The sequence below is a fragment of the Mycteria americana genome, chromosome 1 (genome assembly GCF_035582795.1).
Source record: "Mycteria americana isolate JAX WOST 10 ecotype Jacksonville Zoo and Gardens chromosome 1, USCA_MyAme_1.0, whole genome shotgun sequence".
Taxonomy (NCBI): domain Eukaryota; kingdom Metazoa; phylum Chordata; class Aves; order Ciconiiformes; family Ciconiidae; genus Mycteria; species Mycteria americana.
This window is the reverse complement of record NC_134365.1, coordinates 9687974-9701845: the sequence shown is the minus strand read 5'-3', so window position 1 is coordinate 9701845 and position 13872 is coordinate 9687974. Positions and strand designations below refer to the sequence as shown.

The following is a 13872-nucleotide window of genomic DNA, read 5'->3' as shown; positions in this document are numbered from 1 at the left end:
ATCCTCTCACAGATCAAAGTTTTTCTGCTCTTTGCATTTCTGCTCCTCTTATTGAGGCTGAGTTTGTGCCCTGTTGATGCAGTGAGACAGAATTGGGCAAAATCCTCACCAGCATGCCCCGATGTTAGACTAACGGCTTGCTTTCTCTTGGGAGATACGCTCAGAGTTACTGCGGCAGAAGGCCCCTAGTAAATGCTTTAACCATGTTCATTTTTCTGGACTGGAAACACCCCCATCTATCTTTTCCCTGTATATGGCCTGCAATCAGAGGCCATAACTTTTCAGTGAACTGCTCCTCCTATGCCTCCCATTTTTGTTTTTTTCCTAAAAAAGGCAGATTCTCCAGATGCGAGAATGTAGCTGTAGCTCATTATTTCTCAGAAGTGACTTTCCTTACTCATCCACATAGCTGAAACTCATGCCCAAGCCCACAGCTCGGCTGCTGCAGCATCCTTTTCTCTGGCTTTGAACAGCACAGTCTCTTCCTCTTCTGGTCCAGACAACCGCTACAGCGATCACTCCCTCAGACACTTCCCCAGTATCACTCATTTATTGCTGGGGTTGGCTCCCACCTCTATTAGACCCATACTGGTAAACTAATAAATTCAGCTGTTTCTTTGGCTTACACAAAGTAAGTTGGTTCTTACACATCTTGCTTGAAGACCACCCACAAACCCACCTCTTCAACCTCCTTCAAATTTTTCCCTTCTGCTTCTGTGCCTTTCGAGGTGAGCCCAGGAACATATTTGCAAGGTCAGTCATGTTGGTGACCCATCATCTCCTATGCTCAGCTATCTCTGCTTTCCTCCCCATGGCTGTTTGTATCTGTTTTCTGTCCCTTGTTTACACTCGGTCTCTAATCTGAGTCTGAGAAAGCTTCTCTTTTGAATCTGGAGGCATCTAGACGTGTTAATGGGGCACTACAAAGCCTGGATAATGGTAAGACCAACTGGAAACACTATTCCAGTTGGCGACATCCTTTTACATATAAACTGTTGATTGCATCTTTTTAAACACTATTTTTAACTACGTAATCCCTGTGTTTCCTGCCAGATGGAGCCATTACACAGCCTGTGAAGAAAGAAATGTGATTAAATAATGCCTTTGTAGTCTGCCAGGAGAAAGTTAAGATTTGCGGTGAAGTTGCTCTACAGTCCTTCATGGCTAATTTCAACAGAGGAGACTTTAGTTCACATTCCCAAATCTCCAGTTTGACGTGTTCAATCTATGGTGCCAGTTAAGGGCTTGCGGTTAGGATTTGTTCCACTATGTAAGGTTTGGCATTATCCAAAACATTTGCATTAGGAACAAAACACACAGCGCCAAGGGCTGAGCATGTCCTTCCTCCATTGCTGGCAAACTCTCTTCTCACAGCTACACAACATCAGCCACTAGCAGCAAATCCATCCCCACAGGCTCAGGACCAGGCTGGACCCTTTTCTCCCTTGGGTTTCCACCGCCTGTTCTCTTCCTGGGCTGAGGGAAGCACACAGCTCATCCTGTGGTAGTGCTTGCTAAAAAGGGAATGTAGCCTCTGCCCAGTGCATACAGGTATTGTGTACACAGGCCTAAGGATGAATTCTTCATGCAGTAAATACAGCTAATACAATGCAGAAGTATTTTCATCATATACAGTTCTACATGAACATGCACCTGTATAAATATCCTAAATGCAAAGACAATAACAACTAGTTAGACAAAAATTTCTGACTGAGGATAACATTCTCAAAAGTATCAGAGACTACCTGTATATTCAGAAACAAAACAGGCCAGTGAAGCACAGACCAGCTGATGTTCTACATCCACATCTACAGCCACATCTGAAATGCCTGTTGGGGACAGTTTCTGGTCTACCTTAGACCCCAAACACTGCCACAGGGAGGGAACTTGACCTCTGGTTTTATTTAACAGAGTTGTAGCCCAAGTGATTTAAGAGTCTACAACCTATTTCCATTCCTTGCTTGGACTGTTTTTTATGGCTATCTAGAGACCTAACAGATTTTGTGCAAGTGCCCACTTGCTTAGCGTTGTTTCAATCCATAAGAGTTAAGCCTGTGCATCCTCATCTTCATAAAGGCTCTGAAATTGCTTATTGAAAATAGGTCTTAGGCTCCTGAATCACCTAATAGATTTTTAAAATTTCTCCATGGACAGTAAACCTGTGCCAATTTGAATTAAGATATATTCCATCGCATATTCAGTCATACTGTTTCACTATACAAGTTAATGTACAGCTGTGAAAGGACTGACAAGAAAAAAAGACATGGGTTTGTATTCTTGTCCTGTGATAACTACTCAAAGGACATCCCTTGAAAATACTGTTTAATACAAGTAAAAAAGAAGAAGAGGAAAGTCCTATTGAAAAAATAGTTCAATTGGAAACATATATTGTAGTCAGTTGTCCCTAGGGGTTTTATGCCAGCATTTCTGTAGGAACTTCACCCTCTGGGTATGATCTCCCACATTCTGTTTTCTGCTGTGCTTTCACAAATTAAAGTCTTTGCAAGGTTACACCCTTGAGGTGGGCTGTCGTCAGCTTGGCTTTTTAAGATAACAATATCAGTTAAATAATTTCACAAAGAAATACATGCTTTTGTATTATATAGCAAAAGAGACTACAGAAAGGCTGTGACAAAAAAAATATTAGATTTTAGACTTCGGGGTAAAAAATAAAGCGAACCACAATACAGGATAAATGATTCAGACAGCACAATAACTACACAGAAACCAAATCATGTGCACACTTGGTACATGAGCAGGACTTCAGGAATGAACATCTCTCCTTACCTTTAGAACAACCAAGGTCTGTGTCTTTGCCACTTATACCGGAATCAGACCTTAAAAACCCTACTGATTCCAAGAGCATGTTCATCTTTGCAGGGGTTGAACTAAAGTTTATTGGAATCAATAGAAAGGAATACGTGTGTTTTAATTGCCTTTGAATGAAAATTTTGCATCAATTTATTCTATACAGGATGAGAAACAAATTAACTTCTTCCCCACCATGCAATAACTCTCTTCCCCCGCACTGTGTACTAGAGGCTGATTTTCCCTTATCTGTGCATTTTCTGTGGTTCACGTTCTCACCCACTACTCTGAGTTACAGTACACATCTTCCAGAAATTCATTGATTGCTCACCTATTCACAGCTCAATCCCAGAAGTCTATTTCTATGTGAATAATGGGAGTAGCCCTGTGGGTCTTAAAGATGTCCTAGATTTCTGCCAAAAATGCATCAAGAGAGGAAGATGAGAGCAATGACATCACATACGAAAAACCACTAGGATAAAATGTCTACCACTATGGAACTATAAAGTTGTTACAGTAATCCCAAAGGCCCAAACCCTACCATGCATGATATAGGGAAATCTTTGCCAGCTTGCACAGCTAATTTAGCTACTTTAGAAACAAGGACTAAGGGTCTGATCCAAAGATAAGCTTGAGTCAACAGGGCCTTTTCCAATTATTTCAGTGGGCTTTGGATCCCATCCTAAAACAGCATGACCACCAAGAACAGCTGGGCAGGGGTGACCCTGTTATGCTTGGCCAAGGGAGCTATTTCCAGAGGCATCACTCACTGTGTCATGATGGATGGAACAGGGGAATGAAAAATTAATTTTGGCCACCCTTTGGCAAAGCCCTCAGGCAGCTGTTTAAAGCTGTGTCCACCCATCACTGCAGAACAATTCCTGTAGGCTTGTGCTTCCTTTCATAGCAATCAATAGGATGTATGATAGTAAAGGCTGCATGGCCAAGTGGGTGAGTGAAGCAGCCTTTCAACTCTGAAAATGTGAGTTCACATCCTGTTGCATGTCTCGTGATAGTGATATCAATGTTCTCTGCCCAGTTCACAGAGGACATTTATTCACATCATCAGCACCAGATGTCTCAGATATGTGACATCTCCCACTGGAGACAATAAGAAATTTGCATTTATATCAAAGGTCACAGGAGTAGGTTGGCAGGGTTGTTTCACGTGGACTACAAGAGAATCTGGCTCCATAAAAGTTCTTATAACACCATCACTGTGCTCTCTCAGCATCATCTGCTTTTGCAACAGGGTGGGATTCATCTCACTTGACCTAGATTCTTATCTTGGCTGTGCGTGAACTGCACAGAGGAGGTGCCTATCTCTTTCTTTCTGATACAGAAGTCTAAACAACTAGCTCAGACTTGATGCTTTTCTTCTAGATAGCTGACATCAAGAAAAATGAATCACATTAAATTAGTAAAATTAGTACTGCTAGATAAGAATCCTGCAAGAAACTTATTCACCATATAATTTATTCCTCTGAGGTTGGTTAGGCCTTCACTGCTGTGAATGAGAACTTCATACAAATACACATGTTAAGAAATGAAAAGTAAACAAAACAAAAAAAAAGAAAAAAAAAGAAAAAAATAAACAGAGTTGGAAGTGCTAAGGGCATCTCTATTCAACTGCTATATAAACTCTGTGGCATAAAACTTTTAAAGAATCAATTCAATAGTTACTTAAAGTTTTTCCAGTGCCTTCTGTGTGAGCTTGATTTGACAATAATCACCCTGGACTAAGTCCTGATCCTAGATGATCTACAAAGATGCCTTTTATTCCCTCACCTTTTATTTGTATCCAAATATAATCAGGAGGTGGCAAATTAAGGCTAATCTGTCTCAAATAAAAGCAAATACACACTAACTTAGCAACACAGCACATATGTAAGCTTTTCTCTTTTTTTCACTTGTCTTATTAAATTTGCAGCTTAGCAGAGCACTGGATGTGTAGATCTCACACAATACTGAGACATACGGTGTGACTGTGTTAACATTATGTGGGAACCCTGGCCAAGATTTTCAAAAGCTGGTGCCAGAAGTTAGGCTCCTAAATAAACCTCCAATTTGCCAAAATGCATAGTGTTTCACACCATCCAGCGAAGTCAGTAAGAGCTGCTGGATCTAACACATATTAAAATTGTGACAATTATTTGGGAACCGAGCTATAAGGTATCTGAAAAAATATCCTTTTCATTTAACGATGCATCTTTAGTTCAGCAGTGCTGTTGTCTACTGACAGTTTTATAACAGAATGCTGTTCCCTGTGAGCTTCAAAAGGGTTTCTATTTCAAGTCACATTGAGCCTTAGACCCACTTAATGAGACTCAAACACCCATAGGCTAGATACACAACCGGGACCTGATAATACTGAGTGCAGTAGGCATCTGCCTGGCAGATTTTGCAGAGTCCAGGCTGGGAATTCTTACGCGTTTCACAAGGAGAACTAAGCACCACACCAGCAAGTCACTCTCTTGGGACCATCTGAAGTAGCCAGTTTGAAACATTAAGGAGTGAAATATTTCTTAAATCTCTCCCGTACTGGGGAATTAGATGTCTTAGTCTGGGCTTCCCTCCTAGGGGAGGTGTCCCTCCATTCCAGGCGCATGGACCAGAGCCATCCAGGGAGCTCTTCGCTCCTTCCTGTTGAAGGTGTTTCACTTTTCATGGGATAATTACCTCTCAGCTTAGCCAAAAGTAGTAAGAATGCTGTTCAGATGTTAACCAGGAAAGGAGATCTCTTTTCCTCTGAAAAGCTCTCTATTTTATGTTAAGTGCAGTAGGAACTGGAGCAGCAGACCCTCCCTCAGAAGGAATGAATTAACCACATGGTCCTTTTCTCCCAAGCTCTCAGTGAACAAATATTTAACTAGCAAGGAGATATGGCCTTGTAGTCAGCATTCTCCTACTATGTAATGTAAAGTCTTCCAAACTCTAAATAAGTTCCCTTATCACTGATCCATCAAGCAAAAAGCAGAGAAACAGAAGAACTACCTTCAACTAGTCACTTCTGTATTAAATGAGAACCTCCCACACACCCAACACATTGAACTTTATTTGTAGAGTTTATAAAGAAATGCAAAGTCTGAGATGTAACACTGAGGATTGGTGTAAGCTTCCAAGATGCCCAGAAGTACATTAAAAAATGGGGTACTTATAGGTTTATCATCTTCTGTGGATTACATGACAGCTGAGAGATGACTCTCAGGGTGTAGGCACTCATGTGCCACTGGAGATTCAACCATAAGCCATTCTGAAGGTGAAACTTGGGTTCCTGAGTGGCCTAAATACCGTGTGGCTTCTTCTCTGTAGTCTGATCAGAGCTGGACAATACATTTTGCATTTGGACATGCCTGCAAAAAGCCTTAGTGCTTCTCTACAGGATGGATGGGTTGTGCCAGAAGAACTGGACACTCAGCAGGGAGACTTTCAGGCTAACCTTGCAGCTACACAGAGCAGGCCTGGAAGAGGGCAGGGGAAAGGGGAATGAGTCAGGTTCTGCAGGAGACAAACAAACAGCACAAATTTTAAAGGGAATCAACCTCACTCCACCCCTGCTACAAAAAGCACAAACAAAACAAATGAAAAAATCCCTACAAATAAATTGAAGTCCCATTCTTTTTTTAAGATAGAGTTTGCATCCCACTGGTTATGCGAGATTTGTGCTACCCTGTTCCAGTGTTTGTCTTGAGCACTTTGTATTGCTTTTCTATTTAACACACCTGTGTTGTTGATAGAAAAGGCTGACATAAGAGAGCATTAATCTGAGGCTAACTGGGCTGAGACCAGCTAGGTGAGTGAACTTGACTTCGCAGGTGGCACTTTGCAATTCTCAGCCGACCTTTGCCAGCGGGAAAGGTGACTGGGTTCGCAGCGTTTCGAAAGGCTGCTATGAATTGAAAGGGGATTCATGTTGGGGAAAGCAGGTTGGTAAGTAAGAGGAGGTGGAGGAGGCTTTCTCAGGAAAATAAACCCATAAAGTGAAACATTTCACTTAATTAAGCAGCCCCATTTACAGTGGTGAGATCAAAGGAGAGAGGAATTGGAGAAGCAAAGAATGCAGTCTACCCCATAAAAGATCAGGTGAAAGAGGAAGATAAGTCTAAAAATAACAAGGGAAACCTGTGCAACCCTCAATGTTTTATGAACACACTTATTAAAGGAGCAAAACGAACCAGACGGGAGGACAGGGGGAGGCTTTTTGGCAGACAGTATTCCTCTGTGGCTCAGCCAAGTCCCAATGGGATGGACACCACATCTCAATCAGCCCGTGCACGGGATTAGCAGAAGAAATAACGGAAGGGGTTTCACTGAAGAAAGGGAGAAAAGGCCATATAGAGAGTAAAAGATGAAAAAGATCACAGGAGAATCTGAGGGCTTGTGAAGGAACTTGTTTTTTAAAAAAAATACACAAAGAATTCAGGAGCTCAAGGCCGTATTCAGATCTGGATTGGAAAAAGCGGAGACACAAAGCTCTTCAAATGGACAAAAGCAATGTGCTGGGCTGTTTCCTTTTGCAGCTAAGAAGTGACTTAGACTGCAACAATCTTACTTTGCTGATGCAGAGCTTTGTTTTGAACCTTTGGCAAATCAGTTAGTAAAATACCCAGATCTACCAAAACTATTTGGCGTTGCCTTGGATAGCAGTTAAGAGTCCTAGGTTCTGCAGTAGATCAGACTAACAGTTAATCTGCATCTTTAAACACTGACATTCCTCTAAAAATCTGACCTCAATGCCATTTACTCACCATCAAGGAAATGAGGATGACTCCTTTGTATCCCATCAGAATTTCCAAATGGGCACTGTGAGCGCCTCTGATACTGCAATGGTTACAGCTAAATAGATAGGCTAGAAATGTTTTTTCCTCTTAATTCACTGAAAATCTTGTTCAAATGCCTTCTGTGATTACTGGGAGGGCATTAAGAACACTCTGTTTCAGAATACAGAACACAGTTTAAAGAATGTCCTTGATGATTTCTTTATCAATGGATAATTTCCTGGGTGAAACCCTCGGAGACTAGAAGAAAACTGGATTTGCTATCTGGGGACAGCTGCAGACTTGCAAGTCCAATTTTTAAACAGCTAAAGAAGATAGAGCAAAAGCTCCCTCGGTTTTCAAATCGCCCTTTGTGCCGGGGCTGCCTGCTGCATGTTTTTTCTGTCTCTTTTTTTTCAGCTTCAAAAGTGAAATAGACTCGAAGCCTTGCCTCTGTTTAATTTCCATTATTTCCACTTGCTCTTTAATACTGCTGGGAGAAGTTAGGGTAAAAGAGCTGTACGCTTTGCAGCATCAATGGTGTGGAGCGTGCCAGAGATCCCCAGTCACCCCGGTCAGGGGGCTTGCGACGACGGCAGAGGGCAGGCAGACCACGCCGCAGCACCAGCGCCAGGGCAGGCAGGGGCTGCTGCTGCCTGCACGCTGCTCAGCATTGCGAAGGCATGATATCATGGTCATGTTGGGAGTTTATCTCCGACACAAATTGCCACAGGAAGCATTTTGTCAAAATTTCAATATCAAAGTGGTCACAGCCTCTATAGTGAACAGCTTTATTTACTTAGGAGATAAAGGCAGCTGAGCAGAAAGTTAAATTAGGGTAAGCAGTCTCCTGCTTCTGTATAAATGCTGAAAGGAAGTCAATGCCTCTCTCGAAAACAAACATCAAAGGAAACTCATTTCCTACTATAGCCATTTTTAGACTTCACCAGTAACTTAAAACATGAAATATAAAATCAGCATAGCAGTGTTGGCTGTGCTAACTTAGGTAGGCAACACTTAGGTAGAGCTTAAATTTCAAAAATGCTCTAGTAACTTAAAAAAGGATAGATTATCCCTCTTTGGCTTTGTTCTGAGCATTCCTGAACCACCCCATAGCTGGCAAGAAATGATGAAATTAATCTTTAAGGGAGAGCGTTTCAACATTCACGCTGCAGTGTTCTGCAGGGGTGTAGCATGCTGCTTTTCCTTGCCTTTGAGCACTGCCTAGTTTTTCAGATCCCTGCCTAAATCTGTTAGTATCCAGAGGTTTGGCATAGCCCATTATAAGATGAGAGCATGGCATGAATCTGCTTATTTCGATACCCTATATTAAACTGAGCCTGAAGTATGTTGAAGTCTGAGAGTAGGCCAGCTCACTAAGACAAAAGATAAATAACTATGCAGCAATACATTTACCTTATCTACATAGCAAATATTACAGATATTTTTCTTCCGAGAGCTTTCTTCAGCAAAATCCACTTCCCTTTTCAGTCTTTGGTCAGATAAACTCCTACAGAAATCCACTGGGTATGAAGGTCATAAGGATTTTTATGAGACCATTTTCTCACAGCTGTTATCAGGTGCTTAAAGAAAGCAGTTGGAGAGTTAAGGGGCGGCTTGTGGACAATATCCATTTATCTTTAAACTTTCCAACTTTCAAAATACTTGCAAGCATGGATATTCAAATCAGTGATAAAGATCAGCATTGACATGCTCCAGCATGACATGTTTCCTTCCTTGTGAATCCCAGCTCAACCATGTGATGGCTAATACACTCAAAAATGCAATGAGCTTATGACCCGTCTATCTGTGCAGAGTGTTCATCCTTATGGGGCACTCTGAGTTTTTAAAGAGAGTTATTTTAATCTCTTTAGATGCCATGGGACCAGCTATTGTTCTCACTGGCACCATTTTTGTACTTAAAACTAAATGCAGCTGCACTTCTTAACCAGTAATGGAGTTGCTTACAAAAAAAAAAAAAAAAAAAAATTAAATGTAATCTTCTTTTCTGGGGGCACTATATATTCTGCATGGGAGAGAGATGCGCAAGCCTACAGTGTCTAAATTGTCTAAATTAGGAGCGTATTTGCTCCAGCAGCGCAGATCCTAAGCAGGCCAAATCGGTCTCTGGAGCTGCCTTACTCTTTATAAAGAGAGCTGCCCTTTGCAACTTGCCTGCAGTCGAGAGGAGGGAATCAGAGCTCAGGGCCTGACCTGCTGAAGCCTGGGACCACCGAGCGCAGCAAACAGCATGGGCTTGGACCATGCAGTTGGGTCCATTGGAAGGATTACGAAGAAAACACCACAGAGACACGAGCAAATGTGTGAAAAGAAGAGCTAAATAAGCTAGATAATCTGGCTTGAAGCAAAGGTTACACCAGTGCTGATGTCAGAGAAATAGTGCAGAAACGCCCAGATGGCTTCTAGGAAAGGCATCAGCAGCAGTCCAACCGCAGTGGCTCAGTGCTTGGCTGGATTTATGCAGCTGCCTAGTACTAGTTCACTGAATACCTGATCAAGATAATGTAAAGCTATCCTGGGTAATCTCTATCTTACTCTTAAATCATTTCTCTTACATTCCACGTAAAAGAGTTGCTCAGAGCTGCGATGAACTTTTTAAAGCAGATGCATTTTTTGGAAATACCATTTTCTTCCTCAGCTGCAATGCAGGTCCATGCTTTTCCAAATTTAATACCAAGACAGAAGTGGGGAAAGAATTTTTTAATAACTCTTTCAAAATTTTCTTCTTTGTTTTGGCCCGATTGTTACATCTGAAGTCTAGGAGATTGGGATTTAGAAGTGTTTCCAGATATTAAACTTCTTTTTTCTTCCTATCACTTATCTTTCATCACATAAAATCTCCAGCAAATAACTCCTTACTTAGGACACATGAGAAACTTACTTAGGACAATATGAGAAACAATCAGGAAATAGACAGTCTGGACACAATGTTATCTCAGAGACATGGAAAAACATGTATCTATATATATAAACTTATAAAGGGTAGGTAGACGTTTGAGCTGTCACAGAAGGGAAAGGATTTAGAGGATAATTTGAAACATCATGAGTGGAAAATATAAATTACCAATCTAGGGGGTGGTCTGTGAAGTATGACTGGTTTTGAGTAAAAATAGAAGTACGTAATTAAGGAGACACTTACTGTACCAGGTCTGGGATACGGGATACGACCTTCATATTGTACCCACCGATGATCCACACTCTCTTTGTGAGCATAAGGGCCATTGAAAACAGCTCTGATATCTGCCATGCTGTACACACAAACTGCAGAGCCCTTGAAGACAGAGCTGAAAAAAGCAGACAGATTGATATGTATATTGTAAACACATCTTCCGTGCATGCCTCATCCAGTGAATTAATTAATTCCAGAGTCTGATGGGGTTTGGATCAATCCTACAACTGAGAGTTGATATAAGTGGTGCTAAATAACAGACCGTGTGGACAGGTCTGATAACTACAGATATTTAATATCACTTTATTACAGTTTACAGCTTTGCTGGGTTGAAACCTGGACTTAACCTCTGGGACCACTTGATAGACTGCTGGTTTTTCTAGTGGCTGACAGGTTCCAGCTATCATGTATTAGCTATCATGATTAGAATCTTCTGCAAATGAAGGACATTCTTTTACATTGTGTTCACATCTGGAAGTCACTATATTAGTGATATTACAGGTGACGTGTCCGAGAATTACAAGTTGCATTGGACAGACAATAAAAAGAGATAGAAATAAACATTTATTTCTTCTTCTATGTCTTTTTCCTTTTTTTTATGTATTTTTCTCAAAGAAAACCTCAAATAGTTCAGTTTTCCAAAGAATACCATGCCAGGCATGTACTTTAGTTACTTCATATGCCCTTTCATTCACTGTGGAACATTTCATTCAATTTTAAATATTTTATGTGGTTATATATTCTATGGAGCCACTGTAGTAGCTGCTTCTGATTTAAGGAGTGCCTTGGCTATTTTTCATTGTACTCATACTGTTCAGCGTTCGGCTAGTCCTTATTATTTACATTTAATTCAAAGATTCTGGAGACAAAAGAAAGAATTATTTATTTCCTTTCTGACAATTCTATATAAAGTACCTCACTATCACAGCTGAGAGGTTCATTAATTAATTAATCTATCCCCATGAGATAAAGGGTTATTCTTCCATCAACTTCTGTCTATAAAAACACTGAAATATTACTTTAGAGCATAGTGGGTTTTGATCCTAAGAAACAGCTGATATCAAATTGTTGCTTTCAGAAATAATGCTTTACGACAAAGTTTTGTCTTAAATAGTAACTACTGGTTGCTCAATAAACATGATTAAAATTTGTAAATTCAACTAGATTAGGTTGAAATAAACTAACATGCTTTTAATTGTTAAATTTCCATTATTTTTATATTATTTATTATTTATTATTTGATTTTATTTATTATTTATTTTTTAATATTCCATTATATTTTCCATTATTTTCCATTATTTTCTTAAAAGTCAGACACACAAAGATTTAGGGACATAATTTATATTTTCACTGCTGAAAATATTGTCCTTAGTGACTACAGTCCCGATATTGCAAGCCTTATTCAAGCAGTCTCTCACTGCTCTCAGGAATCAGGATCTAGTAACGGAAGGGTTTAATAAAAGGCCTGGGTAAGATCTTCAGCATTTGCTTCCAGAGGCAAACATGATCCTAATGCATACCTTGTTGTAGTGAAGACTCCATATACAAGCGGGTTTCTCTCATCTCTTGTAGAAAGTAAGAATATATCTTCTGCAATGGGAAAAATGTGGGGTTTTTTTTAATTAAACATCCGTTGACCATTTCTGCATTTACCATTTATAATTTGGAGATTTGTAAATACATAACAAAGCTTTATTTTTGTCTGAATTTTAATTTCTGCCATGTGAACTTGTGCAAATATTCTGAAGTTTGTCCACTTGCAGATAGTCTGGTTTTTACACAGAATCAGCTTTTCACTTTCCAGCTTTTGGAGTGAAAGTGAAAAACCCCATGTTTCCGACCACACTAATTCCAGTTATAATCAGGGACTGCTGATAAAAGACAGAGATATTGCCAGCACTGTTTGGAAAATTAACTAAATCAGAACAAGACATAGTGCTTCTACAAACAAGAAGAAAAACCCAAGCAAAACTGATGTCAAAATAAACCGTTAAAGATAACTCCACTTACGCAGCTCATCAAAATGTGTGTCTGCTCCTTCAGGACCAGGTATCGAGCACACAAGCCTGGCTTTCAGAAAAGTAGTCCACTTGTTTATTAGGCTCCGTTGACCTCCCATATCATTCTAATAAAAGTAAAGTAAAATGACTTAAATATTAAACAAATAAGAGTTTTAATATACGATATTTGATGGTAGCACAGTATTGACTGTACTTCTTCAGTCTGATTCCAGTTTGATCTTACCACCAACTATGACAAATAAAAAGTCTATTTTTTTTTTCTTTTTTTTTTTCCAGAAAAAGTGCAGGACAGCCTTTTTATAAGAAGCTCCAACAGTCACTTCTCAGCTCAGAGTGAGCAACTAAAATTTCTGAATTATACCCAAATCTTACTAGCTTTACAGCTGGAATGCTGTGAAACATATGACTATATCCTATGATTTCTTGTTCCCTGTGATGCTAATTTTTACAATCAGTTCTTCTTCAAGAATTCTTTACAAACCCAGTAATAATACATAACATTTTGGATAGATTTCTCAAAAAAGGAAAAATATATTCATCAGCAGGTCTGGCGATGTAAATACTGCACTGTGTGTTTTGTGTACATAGTGCAGAGAGATATGCATACCAGGAAAAATTAGTCATATCATTATAATAATCATTGTTATGGAAATATCAGTCTGTCCTCCACAAATGGGATTGTTTTTAAATTTATTTTACTATGGGTTTCCAAGTTATGACCATACTTGCTCAAATTTCCTTTAGTCATTGGAGAAAGAAAAAAAATCTATAAAGGGTCACTTGAAATTTGAATCCTCCTTCTGAAGGGTAGGTATCCTTCTACACACTTGGATTCTATGATCCGAGATGCTTTAGTTATGTAGGTGGAAAGAAGGGTAGGTGGAAGGTAGACAGGATACACTAATTCCATCTAACTACATTTAAGAAATCAAGATATTCCTAAAACATTTGGGGATTTTCCAAAATCTTCCTTTGAAGGAAATTAAAAACTATGACAGAAGTGTTTCAAAACACTGATGATTATGAGAAGGAATGTGACAAAAACAAGAATAAAAGATTGTCAGGAAAGAAAAAAAAGGTGTGTGGGGAGAGTGGA

General features: G+C 39.8%; 1 protein-coding gene across 2 annotated transcripts in view; it reads right to left on the bottom strand.

Moving 5' to 3' along the window:
• SEMA3D (semaphorin 3D) overlaps positions 1-13872 on the bottom strand; it is a 151433-nt gene that overhangs the window by 25540 nt on the left and 112021 nt on the right. For both annotated transcript variants that reach the window (XM_075489611.1, XM_075489681.1), the window contains exons 9-11: positions 12766-12880; positions 12276-12345; positions 10726-10870 (exon numbers count right to left, since the gene is read on the bottom strand). In XM_075489611.1, the coding sequence (XP_075345726.1) occupies positions 10726-10870; positions 12276-12345; positions 12766-12880 (330 nt within the window). The remainder of the gene's footprint in view (positions 1-10725; positions 10871-12275; positions 12346-12765; positions 12881-13872) is intronic.